Consider the following 21197-nt stretch of genomic DNA (forward strand, 5'->3'; position numbering starts at 1 on the left):
TTAATTTAATAATCTTTTAATAAAATGAAAACTTCACTATTTAGAATCATAAAGTTATGGATGTATTCACTTGAATAAATTGGAATTTATTTATCTGAAAAAAAAAAAAAATTTTTTTATAGCGGCTCTCTACTCATCAAATTGATGAAAAAAATTTATAATAAAAAAGATTAAAACTCGATATCTCTCACTTTTTATATAAATAAAAAAATTCAAACTGATACCTCTCACTTTTTATATAAATAAAAAGATTCAAACTGTTGATATTTAGAAAGTGAATATTCTAAAAAATTATATATAAACTAAGGAATTTGAATCTTACGAAAATTTTGATGATATTTCTTTAATTATTATATTTTCTTGAGATAATTTATGTAAATGAAATTTGTTGAGAGATACTTTAAAAAAAAATTTCTTAGATCGAAATAGATTAGATTCAAGGAATTTGAATCTTATGCCAATTTTAGTGATATTTCTTTAATTATTATATATTTTTAGATAATTTATATTTGTAAATAAAATTTGTTGAAAGATAACATGGAGGCTTTAATTGAAGAATGATCATTCACTGTTGGACTAAAGAGGTAGAATAATATTATTAAAAAAAATTAATTATAAAAGTTAATGACCATAATCTTTACCCTTAACGTTCAGATTGAGATTGTTGGGTCATGTTCTACATAGACCCGTTACAATAGTTAATGGTCGACAATATTAAATGAGAAAGAATCACAGGAGGAAAAATTATTATTTCAAAAATATATTGTTTCTTAACAATAGAAATAAAAGATTTATATATTAGTTATTGTTATTGTAAACACAAAGACCATAGCCTCCATTCTAATATTCAAACTTTCAATTAAAATTTTAAAAGTTTTTCACTTAGACAACTTTCCCTTTATCATTCTCTTTTTATCCTCTTCTTTATTAGTAATTTTTGTATTATTGCATATGATTCCTTTAATGACATGATGTTAAAAACATGGCACCATGACCTCCAATAACCACAATTAATTTGAAGCTTTCATGAACTACTTTAAGAGGATTCCTTAATTCAATGCCCAACCTTTGGACAAGAGTTGGAGATAAAAGAAGAAAAAGATAAAAAAGAATTTGACTATTTGAGGCCACATAATAATGCATGAAAAGACATGAATCTGAAACTTCATGTCGTTTTGTATCTCTCTCTCCCTTTAAGTGCTTTTCACCCTCTAATTTTTTAGTGCATTTGTTTCCATCTATGACATGAGGTAAAAAAAAAAAAAAAAAGCCACTATCACCTCTAATAACCAGAATTAAAGCTTTCATGAACTACTTGAGGAGGTTTCTTTAGCTGCAACAACAGAAAAGCTTGGGAAAGGTAGGTTGAGCAAATAAGATGAGCTAGAAATAGACATAAAGAAAGGAACTAAAGAGGGCATTTATCACTTATCATGAACTTTAGAAAGTGAAATAGCAGTTGCAATAAATGCCTCATCAGAAGGGATGTTAAGTTCCACTACCTGCAGGAGAAAAAGGTATTTGTCCCTACCAAACAAAGGCAAATAATCAATAGATACAAATTCCTTGTCGGGTAACAAATGTCTAATCTAATCCGCACAACTGCAATTTTAGGTTTGCCCCGAAGGTATCCCTTTCTTTGCTTAAGGCATGCTTGGTTCACTTTCTAACAAGAACTTGTGAAACTTTATTTCAAGAGTTGCATTTCATTTTTATTTGGAATAAACAAAATGTGCCATCCATTTAGTAACTAACCCTTCAAGACTTCTCCCATTCTTTTGGAATGATGTTCCATATTCAAACCAAAATAAAAAAAAATTTAAATTCATTTGAATACAAACAAAAGAAAGATTTACAATAGTAAACAAAAAAAAAATGTAATTTAGCATCATTATCTTTTCATATTAGAGAGGAAACTACGACAGCGAAGGGTAAAATGGCCAGGGTGATATAAATGGTAAGAGCAACAGCAGGTGAATATTAACTTTAAATCTACATCTATGAGAAACAACTAGAGATATAAAGACAAAAGGCTGATGGAAAATTCGTAAGGTCATCATCTTACTGATATGATAATTCTTTTGTTCCATTGCTAAGCTTGTTTCTGCACCATATGGAAGATCTTCAAGGAAACTGGAGCTCCAAAAACTTCATATATTCTTCAAAAAAAAAAAAAAAAAAAAAAAATTGCAGCATTCTTTTTTAATCTACAAGCAGAAAGGTGAGATATAAGCAAATCTCAAATAACAAGCCAATTTTGCACGTAGAGATAAAACCCCTCAAATTTAGGAAAATTCAATGTTATGCATTATAATGCTTTCTCCTTCAAGAAGAAGGGATTTTAAACTGGAGTTATTCAAATCAAGCAAACCTGAAAACCAATGCTGATTGATTATCAATTGCTTTTGCCTTTTTAACCAATGATCTTACCATCAAAGAATTGTTCAGCAAGGAATTGAAAATTTTGAACCAAACACAAGAAACATCTCAGGTGTAGACATTATTAATAACTATTTCTGTTGATATGGGAAAATATGACAGTATAAAGTAAGTATTAAATAGTTTTCACAGTAATGTCATTTCAACTTAATTGACGATTGCTACTCATTGTCAATTGAACTAATGATAAAACAGTTAAGGATACAACGGAGGATACAGAAGCAGACAAAATTGCTGAAGCCTGATGACTTCCTACTGCAAAGTTGTGTGGAAAGACAGTGTTAAGAGCAAACCTACACATGTAGTTCAAATAAAACAGTTTTAGAGGATACAGAAGAATGAACAGAATGACTTACCCATATCATAAAACTTAAGGCTTTCTCATGATAAGCGGTCGCAGAATTGCTGCAATTTTACTTATGGAATTTCTCTGCTCTGACATACTTCTTGTTAGCATACACATCATCTTGATTTGTGTCATTAGATACTGCAGGGTCATATCTATCCTCAAAAGCATTTTTCGCCAGAAACTTTGAGCTATGATTCTCATATGAGCTTCTTAGATGCCTATCCATAACATCCAATTTCTCGTCATCCTTTTGTCTACCGGAATTATTGGCAGAATGTGACAAATACTGAGATGACTTGTTTTGATAGCTGGACTTGCTAGAAGATCTTTTGTCACAATGCTTATTAGTCACTTCTGAATCATCTTGTTCTGTTTGACGGCTACTCTGTTCATGCAACAGGCCATGACTTCTATGTCTTTCTGGACTTTCAGAATAATAATCTCTAACATGTCTGCCTTGACAGGTGTTTCTCTGATATTCTACATGTTCACGGTACCTATCATGACTGCGTTCCTGTCGTGCATAATATTGAGGTGAAGTATCCTTGGCTTTTATAGATCTGAGGCTATGATCAGGTTGTGATTGTTTTTCATAGTATTTTGAAGTAGCTATTATTGCTTCAGAAGACTTAGACTTCCTATTGCCTTCTCTGAATTCATCAACGTCCATATCAATGTTAGAAGCAGAGGATGGTTTATGAGACATCCGTTCCTCTTCAGCCTCCTTCTCAAAACAACCAATCCCTCCAGCTTGCTTGATTTCCTCCATGTATTCATCTATTATATCCCACATCACCTATAGGAAAACATTACAGAAATAAAAATAAGGAAAGCTCAGGGTACTTCAATATGACAACCATGCGCAGTAGAAGAATAACAAGAAAAAGAAACTGTTAGCTGGCTGGGTTCCTTCGTCAAATCCAGTGATCAGATACAGTCATAAATTTCTCGCCCAAGTCTAACATATATCAGAAACATATTTTACAACAGCCATTCAACAAGTCTAGGATTTAATCAGCTTTGAGAATCAACAAGACAGTGTAATAATTAGTTAAAGCATCTACTTCAACATGAAAACATCATCCTACCTGCAAAGTTGTCCTTTTCAACTTCTTCCCACGATATGACATTCTTCGCCGTTTGTAATCCCGTTCTTCAGCCAATAACTCCTGCCTTGTCTTAGTCTTGCTCGTTTCCTTGTTAAAAGTCAAAAAATCTTAATTTACAGGATATTAGTCAATAAAAGGGAAGCATTACAAGAGAAACAAATGAGTTTCCATGGCAGCAAAACAACATAAAGGTTGGCATCTCCTAAGATGCCAACCTTCAGACAAGCTCCTAATAACATGCCAGACCAAAAATTTATGATTATTGGTTAAAAGATTTCAAGTCCCAATACAAGCTATACTCATGCACAGTCTCTCTGGGGAAAAAGCAGCTATCCAGCAGGATACAGTTCTATTCTACAGTTCTAGCTGCTTGTTTATTTTCTTCATTTGAAATATACCCAGAAACAAATAATAAACCACATTACATAGGGTAGATCATCATGTATCACAAATAAGCTTAGCCCACTACACTATTTTTCTGAAGTGAAAAACTTAAAGAGAATTTCTTCCGTTTTTTTCTGAAAAGAAAAACTGGCTTTCAAATTCTAAAATAAACTGCAACATTCACTCTTTTGAAAATTTTTCAGAACTGGATTTTCAAGCTTTAAACTTTGAAATAGACTGCATTAGTCACTTATGAGCCCATAACTACACCGCCGACAGTGTAATTTACTTGTGGCAAATGAATCATACACTTTTATGTGGTACCTGGTTATTTGATTGCTTCGAAGGCAGACCATCATGCTCAACAATAGCTCTGTAGTTAGGACGTTTTTTACGCTCCTCTTCTGCCCTTTTTGACATATATTCATGCTCAGCCACCCTGCATGTAAGAATATATCTTACCACACTTCCTTTGAGCACACACATATTACCACATTTAATGAACTGTAAAAAACTATGAAACATATTGACTTGCAAATTATGAAACATATTGCAACTAAAGAAAAAGCCAAGCACCAAATAAGAAAAGGAATCACGACATGCCGTTGATATCTTGGTAGTGTTTGAGACATCCTTAATCTCTTCAACTTTGCTTCGAGTAAGGTGCGTTCGTGCAGAGCTGCAACCGAAGCTGCCACTTGGGACACAAAAATCACCTCTCCATCGACACTTTCAGCCACTTTTGTGCCACCTTCACAGTCTATCCTTCGTTCAAGAGGCTCATTTAATTTAAGATCTCTTAAATCACTAGCATTATCATCCGAATCTATTGATCCTTCCTTCGAATTAGATTCCCACGGAAACAGTATACCATTGGCAACTTCTAGCACACATTGCCGAAAAATGTGAATAGCAAAGCACTTCGCATTCACTTCACCATACAAACCAGAAAGGTGAGATGCAATCCACATCAAAACTTGCCCCAAAACCGGGCAGTTGTAACTCGAAGTTTTCATGTTCACCTCGTGATCCACAAGGCTCAAAGCTTCTCTTCTAATTGCCTTTAAACAAAGCTTAAATAGCACAGAAATATGATCTCCCATATACACATCAATCACCACACCATAATGCGGAGAATGGGCAATAAGCCATCTCCTCAAATCGGTCCCTCTAATCACATTCAACTGTAAAATAACACCAAAAACACCATAGGAATACATACTAGGATACTCAACCCAACCCTCAACTTCCCTCCTAATTGCCCATAAATCTGATGGCAAAATTTTAAACCCGTTCTTAACAAAACCCTTATTATCTCCCTCACCACTGCCAACAAAATTTGCACATTCTACTGATAAAACACCAGGTAATGTGAATGTTTTATTTGAGTCATCTAAATCAGTGGAGTTAACAACACCTGGGCAATCTTTATAAAAGAAGTTGGAACCGAACTCATAGTAAAAACTATCCAAAGAAAAGCACAGTTCAGTGTTGGAATCCTGAATCGACTCAGTAAAGGGACTTTTAGGCGGCGTTTGGAGTTTCACAGTTTTTGGGTAGTGGAGGGAATCGATAAGAGACGTGGGGTCATCAAAAAGAGGAGATGGACAACGAAGAGAGTGGAGAAAGAGAAACTCTGGAGGCATGAGGTGGTGAGGATTATGGGGACAGGCAACAAAATTGGCATTCTGGGATTTTAGAGAGGTAGTTTGAGGAGAGAGTAGAGAAGATAGAGAGCTAAGGGTTTGTTGGGAGAGAGAGAGTAGCCCAGTGAGAGAAGAAAGTGTGGTAGAGAGATCGAGAGTCGGAGTGGCTGTGGCGGAAGGAAGTTGCTGTTGCTGAGCTTGAGATTGAGACCGGGGTGGTCGTTGTGGTGGTGGTGGAGGTTGGTGAACAGCGGAGAAGAAGAAATTAGGGATAGGATTAGGGTTAGGGTGTTGAGGGGGATAAGGGAAAAGGTATTGATTGGGATATGCAGTCGAAGAGGGATTCATGGAGAAAGGGAGAAGAAGAAGAACTCTGAATCCGCAAACGAAAGCCAATTCTAATTTTTTAGCGATAAAATTTAGTGACAAGCGATACGTCGTTTTTATGAAACACCAACACCTTTCTCCGAAACGACTGAACGACAGGTCCTTTGGTAAGCACAAGAGACGCGCTATTATCTTTTCTTTTCCGTGTGAATAAGATTATATATTATAGATATAACTGGGCGGAATCCGCGATGGTGCGAGTTGCTTTATTATTATTTTTTAAAAAAGACTGTTTTATTAATGTATATAGATTTATAATTTATAAATTGAATTTACTAATAAATTAACAAAAACAAAAAGATCTATTAATTAAAAAATAAAATCAAAAAAATTAAATTAAGTGTGAACCAATAATGAAAAACTAATTTAAGAGTCTTGTTTAATAATTTTTTTTAAATATAAAATTTAGAATATATATATATATATCAATGATCATATTTTGCATTCAATTATCATTTCATTCAACGATTTGAGAAATTCGGCCAATCCTCTAAGGTCAGATTTATACACTAATAAAATTAAATCGTTTAACATCACTACAATCAAAGAAAAAAAAAAGTTTTATATTAGTATCAACTTTCTTTTATGCTTAAAGCTATACTGAAAAATAGAAAGAGTTCATATTAATATAAATTAATAAAGACAAATTGATACTTAAACAATGATACATATTGAGATTTTAAAAAGAAAAGAATCATTTTTCAAAGTCAGATGGAACAATTTTAAGTATATTATTCTAATCATACACAGTTTTGATTGGATATCATTGTCGGTAGAAATGATAACGAAAGCAAAAAAATCTTCTTGAAAATGTATGATTCCAAGAGATATTGAGTCCAACGACGAGTGTGATGATTAATGTTTACCCGTGAGAAGATAATTGAATTGTAAATATAGCAAAAATGTGTGAAATATACTAATTGATGCCCCGTTCAAAAGAAAGAAAAAAAATTCAATGTACAACAAACTAAGAAAAGAAAGAAAGCAAATCAGTAACCATATAGGTATATAATAAAAAACAAACTAATTATATATTTTATGCAAAAACAATAATTGAAGCCAATAGCTACTGATTATTTATAGATATAGATATAGGTATAAAATTAAAAATTTTCAAAATAGCCAAATTATCTTTAAAAAAATTTAAATTTTGAAAAAATGAAAACCAAATACCAAATAAAATAGAATAGTTTTTAAATTAGATTAGATTTTAAAATCTATTGTTATTATGTAAATATTACTTTTAAAATGAAACAAATATAATCATCCAATCAAAACACAAAAAAATAAAGAAAAAATATCCAAAAATTTCAATTAAAAATTTTCAAAAGCTAAATTATTTTTAAAAAATTTTAAATTTTGAAAAATGAAAATAAAATACCAAATAAAGTAGTTGTTAAATTAGATTAGATTTCAAAATATATTGCTATTATCTAGATATTAATATTAATTTTAAAATTAAAAAAAAAATATAACCATCCAAGCAAAACATAGAAAAATAGAGAAAAAAAATCCAAAAATTTCTAAAAGATAAAAAAGAATGCTAAAAAAATAGAGCTTTAATTTACATCTTTTTGCTTCAGAAAAAAAAAAAAAAAAAATATATATATATATATATATATATATATATATATATATATATCTGACATCTACATATAAATATGCATGTCTCATGCAAGATTTCTCCGCACTCCCTCATACCTACCAAAATTGTACAACAACCTAAATAAGCGTGCATATAGTATAATCATGAGAGTTGCTAATTTCCATGTCGTTTTTTTCCTTTTTGGCCTTAGTTTTCTCCTCTGCCATTGCATTTGACCCTGCTCCTCTCCAGGACTTCTCTGTTGCAACAAATGACTTAAAGTTTGGCGGTAATTTATGCTAATTTTCGTTTTTTTTCCTTTCAAGATTAAACCCTAATGCAAAAGATTATAAATATGGAAATTTAGTAATTTTAGGGATATATTAGTTATTATGTATTATTATTCCTAATCCTAATATTAGTAGGTTATTCAAACACTATAAATAGTCACTGAGAATCCTTTTTCCACTACAATCAGTTTACTCTTCCCTTCAGATTGTTTCTCTCTTTTCGCTTCTTCTATTCTCTTTTCTTCTAAATCCCTGATTTTAATCATAGTAGGAAAATGCTTTCAATCGATGAGAATGGAGACCCATTATCCGCCAATTACGGAGATGTGCCTCTGCACAAGCTACAATCGATGGAGGAACGGGATCTAAGTCGGTGGACCAAAGTGAAAGACCTAACCGGAGTGTCGAAAGGCAAAGAGGTGTTGATTAGAGGCCGGGCTGAGACAATCCGTGTAACGAAGGATGTGGTGCTTGTCGTGGTTAGACAGAGGGGTTTTACAGTCCAGTGTGTGATTACTGTTCAACCTGGATTGGTTAGCGACCAGATGGTTGTTTTTGTGGCTAGCCTTAGCCCGGAATCCATTATTGATGTTTAAGGTTTTGTTTCCGTTCTGTCGTCTGTCCCTATAAAGGGAACGACTCAGAAGGTTGAGGTTCAAGTGAGGAAATTGTATTGTATCAGTCGGGCAATGCTGACTCTTCCAATTAATATTGATGTTGCTAGCAGGAGCGAGAAAGAAATTGAGGAAGCTAGATGTTTGAATTATAGAGTCCTGGACGTGCGAGCACTTGCTAACCAGGGAATTTTCCATATTCAGAGTGAAGTTGTCTTTATATTCACGCAGTTCTTAAGATCAGAAAATTTTGATGAAATCCACCCCTAAATTTGGTATCAGGCACTAGTGAAGATGGTCCTGCTGTATTAGAGCTGACTACAAAGGCCAACCAGCATGCTTGGCTCAGGCACCTCAACTTCACAAGCAAATGGCAATCTGTGGTGATAAAGAACGTGTTTTTAGGGTCGGTCCTGTTTTCAGAGCAGAGGACTCTTACACCCATAGGCATCTAAGTTTGTGGGTCTTAATGTTGAAATGGAGATTTAAAAACACTATTTTGAGGTAATGGGTATTGTTGATCGGTTATTTGTCATGATTTTTGACTATTTGAATGAGAATTGCAAGGAGGAACTTGAGGTTGTTCAGCGGCAGTATCCATTTGAAACTCTGAAGTACCTACGAAATACACTACGATTGAGGTATGAAGAAGGGATCCAGATGCTTAAGGAAGCAGGAGCGGAGATTGATCCTTATAAGAAATTGAATACTGTAGTAGAGAGAAAACTTGGCCAGCTAATTTTGGAGAAGTATGGAACCGAATTCTACATGCTTCATCGCTGTCCTTTAGCTGCCAGGTCATTCTACACCATGCCTTGCTATGATGATGCAAAGTACAGTAACTCATTTGATGCCTTCATTCGAGGGGAGAAAATAATTTCAGGAGCTCAGTTGTCGGAAGAAAGTGCAAAGACCTGTGGAATTGATGTCAGTACAATATCCACATACATTGATTCTTTCAGGTATGGAGTGCCTCCACATGTGGGTTTAGTGCAGGGTTAGAGCGGGTGGTTATGCAATTCTGTGGTTTGAATGATATTCGGAAAGCATCACTTTTCCCTCGTGACCCACATAGGCTTGCCCCATGATATGATAAATGGAATGGTTTCTGAGCAAATTTGAAAGACTTCTGATATTATAATTCACTACACTTCATAGGAAGAGGAAGAGGTTCGTAGAGAGCACAACTGGGCTTTTGTTCAGTAGTGTATTTCCCTTGTGCATCACTCTCTATTTTATATCTGATAGAGATAGTTTTAGCTTTATTATGTTAATTCTAATTGGTTTATAATTTTAACTGCTGGCCATTGTTGATTGTTTGTGATGGATGGGATCTTGGTTTATGTTATTATTTGTTTTTAGACTTTTAGTGAAGGAGTCTGTGAACTCTAACTCTCCCATTATTCATATATTCCAGTTTCAATTTAATTAATGTCAAGTGCCAAATTACTATTGAAATTTACTCAATCTGCGTTTAATTACACTGCTTTGGATTCCAATCCTTTTTTTCTTTTCTTTTCTTTTTTTTTTTTTTTTAATTTAAAACATTGCAATTGATAGAAGGTTAGGCAAAGAGCGGAGGAAAGCGATGCATGGATCCGAAGGGTTTCAAATTGGAGAACATTTTATCTACTTGTTTGATAGAAGTAAAATTGAAATACAAAAATTATTTATTAATTATTAGAATGATTCAGTTGAAATTTAACTAAAGTAGACGAGAATTTTTCTTCTTAATTAATATGATATTTCTTGTATGTATTTGTACTTATATGTATGTAAATATAGATTGATTCTTTCAGGTGTGGAGTGTCTTCACACGGTGAGTTTGAAGCGGGGGCTAGAGTGGATGGTTGCAATTCTCTGGTTTGAAACTCCATAGCAGGGTCTCATCCTTTTATCTTCAATAAGATCAAAATTCTTCTCTTCGAAGTTGAGGTCCAAATCCATTCATAAGCCCCTGAACTTTAAATTGTTAGTATTAAACATATATGTCAAACAAGCTAGTTGTTTTATTATCTTCTGACATGGATGTGGAGCATGTGTTGCTATTGTGGTGCCCAACTGCCAAAATCCAAATATGAAAAGAAGAAACCAGAGCATGAGACTGCTTCGACATTAATGGTGAAGGGAGCGATTGGTCTTTTAGATTTTGTCAAGAGAAGCTCGCACAAGAACATATAAAGCAGGATGGTTGGAATCCGATGTCACTAATGATCAGTCCAAAATTAATTGCTTGCATTGTGACATAAAAAGTTATAGTTGACTAGCAGCCTTCATTTGGAAAATCTAATTATCTTTTTAACTACTATAATGTCAATAATCATCTATACCAATCTTATCTTTTTAACTGCTCTAACGACTTTGGTACAACACCTAATTAATACCTACCAATCATTTGGCTTAATCTAAACTAATTAATTACGACTTAATTAGTGTGAGTATTTATTCATAAGAGTTGAATTATCACATATTTATTTATTTTTATATGCTATACAATTATTTTATATTTTGATAATTTCCTATACACAGCTGGCAAATGCACCTCTTGTCTAACACATCGCTCCGCGGCTACTGGCGGCCATGACAGTAATAACTTTATGTAATTAGGGCAGTATTTAAGTAATATTCCTTTTAAACGATGGTAACTTAAGATTTTAAATTCTTAATTTTATATAAAAAAAAAAAAAAAAGTTAACTTGAAAGTGAAATCCATTTGGCTAAGGATAAATATAAAGTTGCTAAAAATAGTAATAAGAAAAAAAAAAAACACAAAAAAGTCCATAGTCAGTAAATTCAACAAAAGACTGATGTGTAGTTTGCTTAAAATTTCATCATAGGATATCTCACACTTAAATTTCAGTTAGAACAGTTGATTAGTCAGAGTCATCCTACTCTAATAATGCATCAATTTTTCTCTCCACTCTAACTACCTCTAATCCAACTTTTATTTTTCTTTTGGTTATTTCTTGCAAAGCTAATGTTTTAAATCATCATGTTCCAGATTCAACGCTCCTTTCTTTCTTTCATTCAAAAAAATACTTATTTAAAGTGACTTATAGCTCATTCTGTAAACCAAATCAATGAAAATAATTTTTTAAAAATATTTATTCATACTTTATCATTTTTTTTCTCACGATTAAAAATATTTCGTTTCAATAAAAATTTTTTTTTTATTGGGCTGTTCCATGGACTTGGTCTAAAAGGTTTCCTATTCTTAAAGAGTCCCTCTATCGGTCGTCATTGACTTTCCTTTAAATGAGTTGTTGATATAATTTGTAATGCATTTAGAAAATTGGAATTGCATTAAAAAATGTGTTTGAATGATCGCAAAACTGCCTATTATAAACATGAACATTTTATGTTAGTATGAACAATTAAAATTAAAGAATTCTACTTATATATATTTTTTAAACTGCCGCCCCCTTTTCTCTATCCCTTTTGCCATTAAAATTTTCTTCCATTCTCTACATTGAAAGACAAAATCAAGTATGTAGATACATTGAGGAGCTAATTCTTGTCTCTTGTGACAGCCCCTCCTCATATTTTTAGTATATTTTTAATTTTATTATAAATTTTTATGTTTTTTATTAAATAAATTACAGGTCTTCATGAGAGAGGTCATCTGTAATATTTGTATTGATTTGAAGTTTTGTAACGAAATACTAATATAATCTTTAAAAAAAAAATTAAAGAATTCTCTATAGTATAATTTTACTGAAATTTTACAAATTTATAAAGCTAATTAGTACAAAGAAAAATATAGAATACAAATTAGTGAAGCAAAATTTTCCCCATATACAATCAACAAAATGTTTTGGAAGACCAGTCTATTATTATCCAGTGACTGTAAATAGAAGATTCCTGAATATATATAATTAAAAAGCCTGAATTAAAAATAAGAAGCATTTCTTTGCAAAATCATAACAATTTTGTAACTCAAATAAGTGTTTCTAATGAAATTAAACCTGCGATTCTAATTCTTCCAAAATACTGATTCATACACTTCTAGAACGATGATTATAAAAGAAAAGGCAATAGAAAAATTAAGCCATTAACCACTACTTGGTAGTTGGTAATTGCCGTCATCATCACTCTATATCTGATCAATATAGGATCGATGACTTTGAATACTTCAGAGACTTCCTCCTATAAATACCTACGTATTCAACCTATATTTCTCACACCTAGCACTTAAGAATAACAAGCGACAGAAGCCTCTTACTTTCACAGAAAGCTATAAAAAATAAAAATGAAAGGCACCATTTTTCTTTTCTCTTTCACTGTCTTGGCATTGGCTTTCTCATTTGCCTCTGCCTACGACCCTAGCCCTCTCCAGGACTTCTGCGTAGCCATCGAAGAACCCAAGAATGCTAGTAATATAAGCTTCCTTTCAGTTTTCCACTTTCTTTATGTTTATTATATGTATATATAATTTAAGCATGGATTATATTAACATTTCTGTAATATTATTGCAGTCTTCGTGAATGGCAAGTTCTGCAAAAACCCAAAACTTGTAGAAGCAAATGATTTCTCCTTTTCGGGTCTAAACATTCCAAGAAATACAAAAAATGGAGTGGGATCAAATGTAACTCTCGTTAATGTAGACCTATTAAAAGGTCTCAACACACTTGGTATTTCTTTAGCTCGTCTTGATTTCGCACCATATGGCGGCTTAAACCCTCCCCATATCCATCCTCGTGCGACAGAGATTCTTGTCGTCCTCAAAGGCACTCTTTATGTTGGCTTTGTCACATCAAACCCAAGTCGTCTTTTCGCTAAAGTATTATACCCAGGAGATGTTTTTGTTTTTCCAATCGGTTTGATTCATTTTCAGTTGAATGTGGCAAAGACTGAAGCAGTTGCGTTTGCTGGGTTGAGCAGCCAAAATCCTGGTGTTATTACTATAGCTAATGCAACTTTTGGGTCTGACCCTCCTATTAATCCTGATGTTCTTGCTAAGGCTTTCCAATTGGACAAGGGCGTTGTTGCTTATCTTCAGAAGCTGTTTGGTGGTAGCAACTAATTAACGACATCTATATGTACATGCATGCATAAAACAGTCATTTAAAAGAATAAATATATATAGTGTTGTTTGACAATAATTTTACGCTGTTTATTTTTTTCTGTATTTCCAAAGTTGCATGTAATACTTTGATAATAATAAAAAGGAAATTGCTTTCTTTTGCGATTTAATTTTTTTTTATTTGTGTGGACAGTATATATCTCATTTTGTGCTTAGTAGTTAATTAGTTTAATGGTATTGAGATCGTTTGATAGTTAACGGTTGTTGTGCGGTGCCCACTCAGTGGGACCCACATTTGAATTAAATAATAAAAAAAAAATTCTTTGGTAGGTGATCTATTTTTCAGTGATTTCTTAGGTAGGTGATCTGTATTTCGGTGGACGCGCGATTAACGCGTCTACCTCCGGAGATGCCACTGGAGCTTCAACACAACAAGCATAGCAAAAGAAAAAGAAAGATTTAGAGAGTTTCCGTTTTAGAAAGGGTTCTAAAACAAGGGTAGAGAAAATAGTGAAGATAATTTGGGGTGTTTTTGGAAAACACTTTTGAGCGCCACTATTTTGTATTACTCTCTTTGTAAGCTTACTATTTTTAATAGTGGAAGAAATATTCGGTTTTTGTCCCGTGAATAAAGCCCTAAACAGTTAAAGGGTGAACCACGTAAATATCTGTGTGTCATATTTCTATTTTTTCGCTGTGTTATTATTCTCGTAATTTTATTGCCGAGACCTAACAAGTGGTATCAGAGCCGAAGGTTTCAACAGATCCAGCCAGGCAAATAGCGGTACTAGATCCGTGGATATATTTTGAAAATAAATATACCACGACGACTAGAAAATTACAACGTGTCCATTGGTATAGTCCGTTCGAAAAGAGGTTGCAGAATCGACTTAGTGATGAATAGTAAACTAGTAACTCAAAATTGATTGTGAACAGTACTATTGGCGAGCCCAGCACTATTCACGCATAGTACTATTCACGTGTATAGTTACTATTCACGCATACAGTTACTATTCACGTATAATACTATTTACGTATACGGTTTCTGTTGGTGATAATACTCTGCATAAGTCAAAAATGGACGACAGAACAACAGACACAATGGTTAGACTCAACTCATCAAACTATGCAGTATGGAAGATATTAATGGAAGATCTTCTATGCTGCAAAGATCTTTTTGAAATGATTGAGTTGAAAGGGGTCAGACCAACGTCAATAAATGAGAGCGATTGGAAGTCGATTAACAGAAAAGCAGTCGCAACCATCAGGCAGTCTGTTGAAATGAGCGTCATAAATCATATCGCTCGTGAGAAAGATGCCTATTCAATCTGGAAGAAGTTGGAGGACATGTACGAGCGAAAGAATGCCCAGAACAAAGCCTTTTTTAATTAGAAAGCTTGTAAATCTAAAGTACAGAGATGGCGAAAGTACTTCAGATCACTTGGGCAAATTTCAAGAAATATTGAACCAACTGACGATGTCAAAAATAGTGTTTGACGACCAGTGCAGGCACTATTCTTATTGAGTTCCTTGCCGGATAGTTGGGAGACGCTGACTGTTATGCTCGGTAATGTGTCAGAGGGGAATCTAACCTTAACCATAGTTAAGGAAAGTATTCTGAATGAAGATACCAGACGTAAGGAGAATGGCACGAGTAGCAACTCAGATGCACTCGTTATAGTTACAGAAAGAAGGGGGAGAAGCAAAACCAGATACCCCTAAAATCCAGACAAACGTGACAGTTCACGAAGAAGATCCAAGTCAAGAAAAGGTGTCACTTGTTATCATTGTGGCAAGCCCGGTCACATCCAAAGGCATTGCAGAAAGTGGAAGAAGGAACGAGCCAAAGAAAATGATGAGGAAAAAGACGATACGGAGGTGGCTTCAGTAGCTATTGATGTTGACACACTTGGTGATGATAGTGCGCTGATTTCTCATGCTGGTCTCAGTGAGTGTTCCACTAATCAACAATCTCTTTGGATTATTGACTATGCATGTTCTTATCATATTTCTTCAAAGAAGGAATATTTTTCATCACTTACCCTCGGAGATTACGGCCATGTCAAGACTTTGAATGGCACATGTATGAAAAATTATGGCATTGGAACAGTATGCATCAAAACCAATGCTGGTTATGATCTCTGGTTGGAAGATGTGAGATACACTCCGACGGCAAACTTCAATCTGATCTCAGTTCATTGTCTTGATGAATTGGGCTATGTAAATCTGTTTGTCAACAGAACGTGGAAGCTTTCCAAAGGTAACTTGGTGTTCGGTAGAGGAAGAAAGTTCAACACCCTCTATTACACCCAGGCCAAAGTTTGCACGGGAGTGGTGAATGCAGTTGAAGATTCATCTGTTGAGTTGTGGCACCAACGACTTGGTCATTTGAGTGAGAAAGGAATGGAGACTCTCACCAAGAAGAAAATGCTATCTTTGAAAGGTTTGCCTTTAAAAATATGCACTGATTGTTTGTCTAGTAAACAACATAGAGTTTTCTTTCAAAGATCCCCTTCTCCTTCTAGAAAGCCTGGTATTCTAGAATTGGTACACACTGATGTTTGCTCAATGGGTGACAAATCCTTGAGTGGTTGCTCATATTACGTAAGCTTTATTGATGACCATTCTAGAAATGTGTGGGCTTTACCAATAAAGTCAAAAGACCAGGTGCTGGATATGTTTAAAGTCTTTCATGTCAGTGTTGAAAGACAAACGGGAAGAAAGTTGAAATGTGTTAGAGCTAATAATGGTGGTGAGTACAGAGGACCATTTGAGAGGTATTGCTCAGAACACAACATCAGACTTCAGAAGACAGTTCCCAAAACTCCACAACAGAATGAAGTTGCAGAGAGAATGAACAGGACCATTGTTAAATGTATGCTCTCTCATGCTAAATTTCCGAAAACCTTTTGGGCTGAAGCAATGAATATTGCAGTTTACTTGATCAACCTTTCACCTTCAACCTCCCTCAACGGAGATGTACCAGAAAAGGTGTGGTCAGGGAAAAATATTTCTTACGATCATCTTAGAATATTTGGCTGCAGGGCTTTTGTTCATGTTCCAAAAGATGAAAGATCCAAGCTTGATTCGAAGTCAAAACAGTGTATCTTCTTGGGATATGGAAATGATGATTTTGGGTACAGATTATGGGATCCAGTTAAAAAGAAGCTCATCAGAAGCACAAAACAGTCTTTTTTTTTTTTTTTTGAAAACACATAAAACAGTCATTTAAAAGAATAAATATATATAGTGTTGTTTGACAATAATTTTACGCTGTTTATTTTTTTCTGTATTTCCAAAGTTGCATGTAATACTTTGACAATAATAAAAAGGAAATTGCTTTCTTTTGCGATTTAATTTTTTTTTATTTGTGTGGACAATATATATCTCATTTTGTGCTTAGTAGTTAATTAGTTTAATGGTATTGAGATCATTTGTATAATTGGACGAATTAAGAAAAAGAATGAAACTCTTTTGTTCGGATTTTGCTACAATTTGTTGTTGATAGTTAACGGTTGTTGTGCGGTGCCCACTCAGTGGGACCCACATTTGAAATAAATAAATAAATAAAATTCTTTGGTAGGTGATCTGTTTTTCGGTGGTTTCTTCGGTAAGTGATCTGTATTTCGGTGGACGCGTGATTAACGCGTCCACCTCTCCTATAAATAGGATATGGCACTGGAGCTTCAATACAACAAGCATAGCAAAAGAAAAAGAAAGATTTAGAGAGTTTCCGTTTTAGAAAGGGTTCTAAAACGAGGGTAGAGAAAATAGTGAAGATAATTTGGGGTGGTTTTGGAAAACCCTTGTGAACGCCACTATTTTGTATTACTCTCTTTGTAAGCATACTATTTTTAATAGTGGAAGAAATATTCGGTTTTTGTCCCGTGGATGTAGCCCTAAACAGTTAAAGGGTGAACCACGTAAATATCTGTGTGTCATATTTCTATTTTTCCGCTGTGTTATTATTCTCGTAATTTTATTGTCGGGACCTAACAACGGTGTCTACACATTTTTCATATTTCCATATTTTAGGAATTATTGAATGCAATTGCTATTGTTTTATAAGAAAAAGATTTACATATTCGCAGTATATGCATCTACCTATACATCAAATCAATTACAAACGATGTTTTGGTTTAAATAAGAGTATTTATGATTATACACGGAAAAAAAATATAAAAATCAGTAACATTTTTTTAAAAAAAAAATTATTAATATAATGTATGAGACCACCCATACATATTTTAAAATTTTTTATTTCTCTATTTTTATAACTATAAATATTTTGTTTTTATGTTTATTGTCCATTACTTCTAAACTATATATATATATATATATATATATTATTAGGATCAGTTTCCAAATTGGAATCATTCATTATATACGTAATTGATTGATTAAATTATTACAAGAATTTCTAAACTGAGTCATGCTTTCTCTCCCTGCGGTTCAACTCTATTATTGAGGGGTTCAACATTTGAAATTGCAAAAAATCATTGAACTCGTCTTAGATTGGAGATCACTGCGGCATGGCTTACCAACCAAAACCACTTCTCTCTCTCTTTTCTAACAATGTTATTTGTATTATTCAACTAAGACAAAATAAATTAAGTTTATAAATTAAAAAATAGATATAATAGTAAGTATAAATATGGTAAAAGAGATGCGGAGAATAACCCTTGCTGTTGCTGCTTGGATTCAACATTAATTAAATTAATATGATATGTATATTATTGACTTGGTATTAAAGCCAGGCTACAGATAATATTATCATTTATGCATAAATATATATAGTTAATTAAGGAGTGGGAGAGCAATAAAAGCGTCATGCTGCTAGACGAAGCAGTGAAGTGCTGCACCCCAGATAATAAAAGACCAAAATACCACCTTCTTTAATTTTACAATTTGAGATTTAATTTTTTTTTTATTAATCTTTAGTTCAAAGTTCAAACTGTCAACAAATTTCATTTTTTATTATTAGTGTATATTCGGTCGTATAAGACCTTGTCAGTACTTAATAATTTGCGGAGTTGTTCAAAAGTTGGGAGCTTACCCAAGAAATTAAAGGGAAAAAAATAAAAAAAACATGTGGTAATTAGCAATCTAGGAGCTTAAAATTGGAAGTAATACTAATGCCACTTGCAGTGAGGGATAAGACTTACCGGTCAACCAAAGACTTATCCAACACTATACTAATTATATGGGTTTTTTTTTTATTGTTTGCATTTGCTTGGTTTATTTGGATAAGTTGAAATTTGTGGAGAATTTTTCAACTATACAATGACTTCGTCTTTTGGAGCCTAGTAGTGCGGCTTGTTCTTCCATTGGATTTAGTGGTTTAAATCTTCTGTGTTCGTCATAAACAATTAATTTATAGATAATTACGCCATATATAGAAAATTCGGAAAGTTTATCTAATCAACCACTTTTGAATATCTATTCGTTTTCTTCAAATTCACCTTCTATTTTTGAATGGAATTTCTTATTAAATCAGCGAATATTAATTATTTTATAGTTTTTGTTCTATGTCTGGTCTTCATGAGTTAGGTCATGTCTTCCCTACAATATTTGTATTGATTCGAAGTTTTGTCATGAAATACTAATATTATCTAAAAAAAAAATTAAAGAATTCTCTGTAGTATAATTTTACAGAAATTTTACAAATTTATAAAGCTAATTAGTACAAAGAAAAATATAGAATACAAATTAGTGAAGCAAAATCTTCCCCATATACAATCAACAAAAAGTTTTGGAAGACCAGTCTATATTATCCAGTGACTGTAAATAGAAGATTCCTGATTATATATATATAATTAAAAAGCCTGAATTAAAAATAAGAAGCATTTCTTTGCAAAATCATAACAATTTTGTAACTCAAATAAGTTTTTCGAATGAAATTAAACCTGTGATTCTAATTCTTCCAAAATACTGATTCATACACTTCTAGAACGATGATTCGTTAGGAGAAATTATAAAAGAAAAGGCAACAGAGTAGTTGAGAATTGCCTTCATCATCACTCTATATCTGATCAATATAGGATCGATGACTTTGAATACTTCAGAGACTTCCTCCTATAAATACCTACGTATTCAACCTATATTTCTCACACCTAGCACTTAAGAATAACAAGCTACAGAAGCCTCTTACTTTCACAGAAAGCTATAAAAAATAAAAATGAAAGGCACCATTTTTCTTTTCTCTTTCACTGTCTTGGCATTGGCTTTCTCATTTGCCTCTGCCTACGACCCTAGCCCTCTCCAGGACTTCTGTGTAGCCGTTGAAGAACCCAAGAATGCTAGTAATATAAGCTTCCTTTCAGTTTTCCACTTTCTTTATGTTTATTATATGTATATATAATTTATGCATGGATTATATTAACATTTCTGTAATATTATTGCAGTCTTCGTGAATGGCAAGTTCTGCAAAGACCCAAACCTTGCAAAAGCAAATGATTTCTCCTTTTCGGGTCTAAACATTCCAGGAAATACAAATAATGGAGTGGGATCAAATGTAACTCTCGTAAATGTAGATCTATTACCAGGTCTCAACACTCTTGGTATTTCTTTAGCTCGTCTTGATTACGCACCATATGGCGGCTTAAACCCTCCCCATATCCATCCTCGTGCGACAGAGATTCTTGTCGTCCTTAAAGGCACTCTTTATGTTGGCTTTGTCACATCAAACCCAAGTCGTCTTTTCGCTAAAGTATTATACCCAGGAGATGTTTTTGTTTTTCCAATCGGTTTGATTCATTTTCAGTTGAATGTGGCAAAGACTGAAGCAGTTGCTTTTGCTGGGTTGAGCAGCCAAAATCCTGGTGTTATTACTATAGCTAATGCAACTTTTGGGTCTGACCCTCCTATTAATCCTGATGTTCTTGCTAAGGCTTTCCAATTGGACGAGGACGTTGTTGCTTATCTTCAGAAGCTGTTTGGTGGTAGCAACTAATTGGCGACGTCTATACGTACATGCATGCATAAAACAGTCATTTAAAAGAATATATATACAGTGTTGTTTGACAATAATTTTATGCCGTTTATATTTTCTGTATTTCCAAAGTTGCATGTAATACTTTGATAATAATAAAAACGAAATTGCTTTCTTTTGCGATTTAATTTTTTTTTTATTTGTGTGGACAATATATATCTCATTTTGTGCTTAGTTTAATGGTATTGAGATCATTTGTATAATTGGACCAATTAAGAAAAAGAAAGGAAATCTTTTATTCGGATTTTGCTACAATTTGTTGTTGATAGTTAACTGTGTTTACACATTTTTCATATTTCCATATTTTATGAATTATCGAACGCAATTGCTGTTGTTTTATAAGAAAAAGATTTACATATACTCACTATATACATCTACAT

The 21197-nt window shown here is 33.3% G+C and overlaps 3 protein-coding genes and 1 pseudogene across 5 annotated transcripts; 3 read left to right on the top strand and 1 right to left on the bottom strand.

Annotated features, from left to right (window-relative positions):
• Window positions 1-1808: 1808 nt before the first annotated feature.
• On the bottom strand, window positions 1809-6319 carry LOC105647786 (U11/U12 small nuclear ribonucleoprotein). Of its 3 annotated transcripts, none has more exons than XM_089717658.1 (5): window positions 4858-6319; window positions 4606-4720; window positions 3877-3984; window positions 2796-3584; window positions 1809-2159 (listed from the first exon to the last, which is right to left on the bottom strand). In XM_089717658.1, the coding sequence occupies exons 1-4, from the start codon at window positions 6273-6275 to the stop codon at window positions 2853-2855; spliced, it is 2373 nt and encodes a 790-aa protein (XP_089573784.1). In that variant the 5' UTR covers window positions 6276-6319; the 3' UTR covers window positions 1809-2159; window positions 2796-2852. The 3 variants fall into 3 exon arrangements, with proteins under 3 accessions (XP_089573784.1, XP_089573783.1, XP_089573785.1); XM_089717657.1 differs by having other exon boundaries at window positions 1809-2694; XM_089717659.1 differs by having other exon boundaries at window positions 1809-2694; window positions 4885-6318.
• Window positions 6320-8268: 1949 nt separating this feature from the next.
• LOC149498592 (aspartate--tRNA ligase 2, cytoplasmic pseudogene) lies at window positions 8269-10284 on the top strand (annotated as a pseudogene).
• Window positions 10285-12972: 2688 nt separating this feature from the next.
• Window positions 12973-13996, top strand: LOC149498593 (germin-like protein subfamily 1 member 13). The gene is made up of 2 exons (XM_089718465.1): window positions 12973-13176; window positions 13279-13996. Exons 1-2 carry the CDS (start codon window positions 13053-13055, stop codon window positions 13824-13826), a joined length of 672 nt encoding a protein of 223 aa, XP_089574591.1. The 5' UTR covers window positions 12973-13052; the 3' UTR covers window positions 13827-13996.
• A 5942-nt stretch (window positions 13997-19938) lies between these two features.
• Window positions 19939-20945, top strand: LOC149498594 (germin-like protein subfamily 1 member 13). Its single transcript, XM_089718533.1, has 2 exons — window positions 19939-20128; window positions 20231-20945. Exons 1-2 carry the CDS (start codon window positions 20005-20007, stop codon window positions 20776-20778), a joined length of 672 nt encoding a protein of 223 aa, XP_089574659.1. The 5' UTR covers window positions 19939-20004; the 3' UTR covers window positions 20779-20945.
• Window positions 20946-21197: the final 252 nt, after the last annotated feature.

This window comes from Jatropha curcas, chromosome 2 (genome assembly GCF_041381405.1).
Source record: "Jatropha curcas cultivar XTBG-Jc1 chromosome 2, XTBG_Jcur_1.0, whole genome shotgun sequence".
Taxonomy (NCBI): Eukaryota; Viridiplantae; Streptophyta; class Magnoliopsida; order Malpighiales; family Euphorbiaceae; genus Jatropha; species Jatropha curcas.

Excerpts from the sequence above, each read along its gene's own strand:
- LOC105647786 (XM_089717658.1), bottom strand. The coding sequence starts at position 6,275 with ATGAATCCCTCTTCGACTGCATATCCCAATCAATACCTTTTCCCTTAT. Across the intron at positions 4,721-4,857 it reads GTGATTCCTTTTCTTATTTG|GGTGGCTGAGCATGAATATA; the intron begins GTGCTTGGCTTT and ends TCTTACATGCAG. Across the intron at positions 3,985-4,605 it reads CGAAGCAATCAAATAACCAG|GAAACGAGCAAGACTAAGAC; the intron begins GTACCACATAAA and ends ACTTTTAACAAG.
- LOC149498593 (XM_089718465.1), top strand. The coding sequence starts at position 13,053 with ATGAAAGGCACCATTTTTCTTTTCTCTTTCACTGTCTTGGCATTGGCT. Across the intron at positions 13,177-13,278 it reads CGAAGAACCCAAGAATGCTA|TCTTCGTGAATGGCAAGTTC; the intron begins GTAATATAAGCT and ends ATATTATTGCAG.
- LOC149498594 (XM_089718533.1), top strand. The coding sequence starts at position 20,005 with ATGAAAGGCACCATTTTTCTTTTCTCTTTCACTGTCTTGGCATTGGCT. Across the intron at positions 20,129-20,230 it reads TGAAGAACCCAAGAATGCTA|TCTTCGTGAATGGCAAGTTC; the intron begins GTAATATAAGCT and ends ATATTATTGCAG.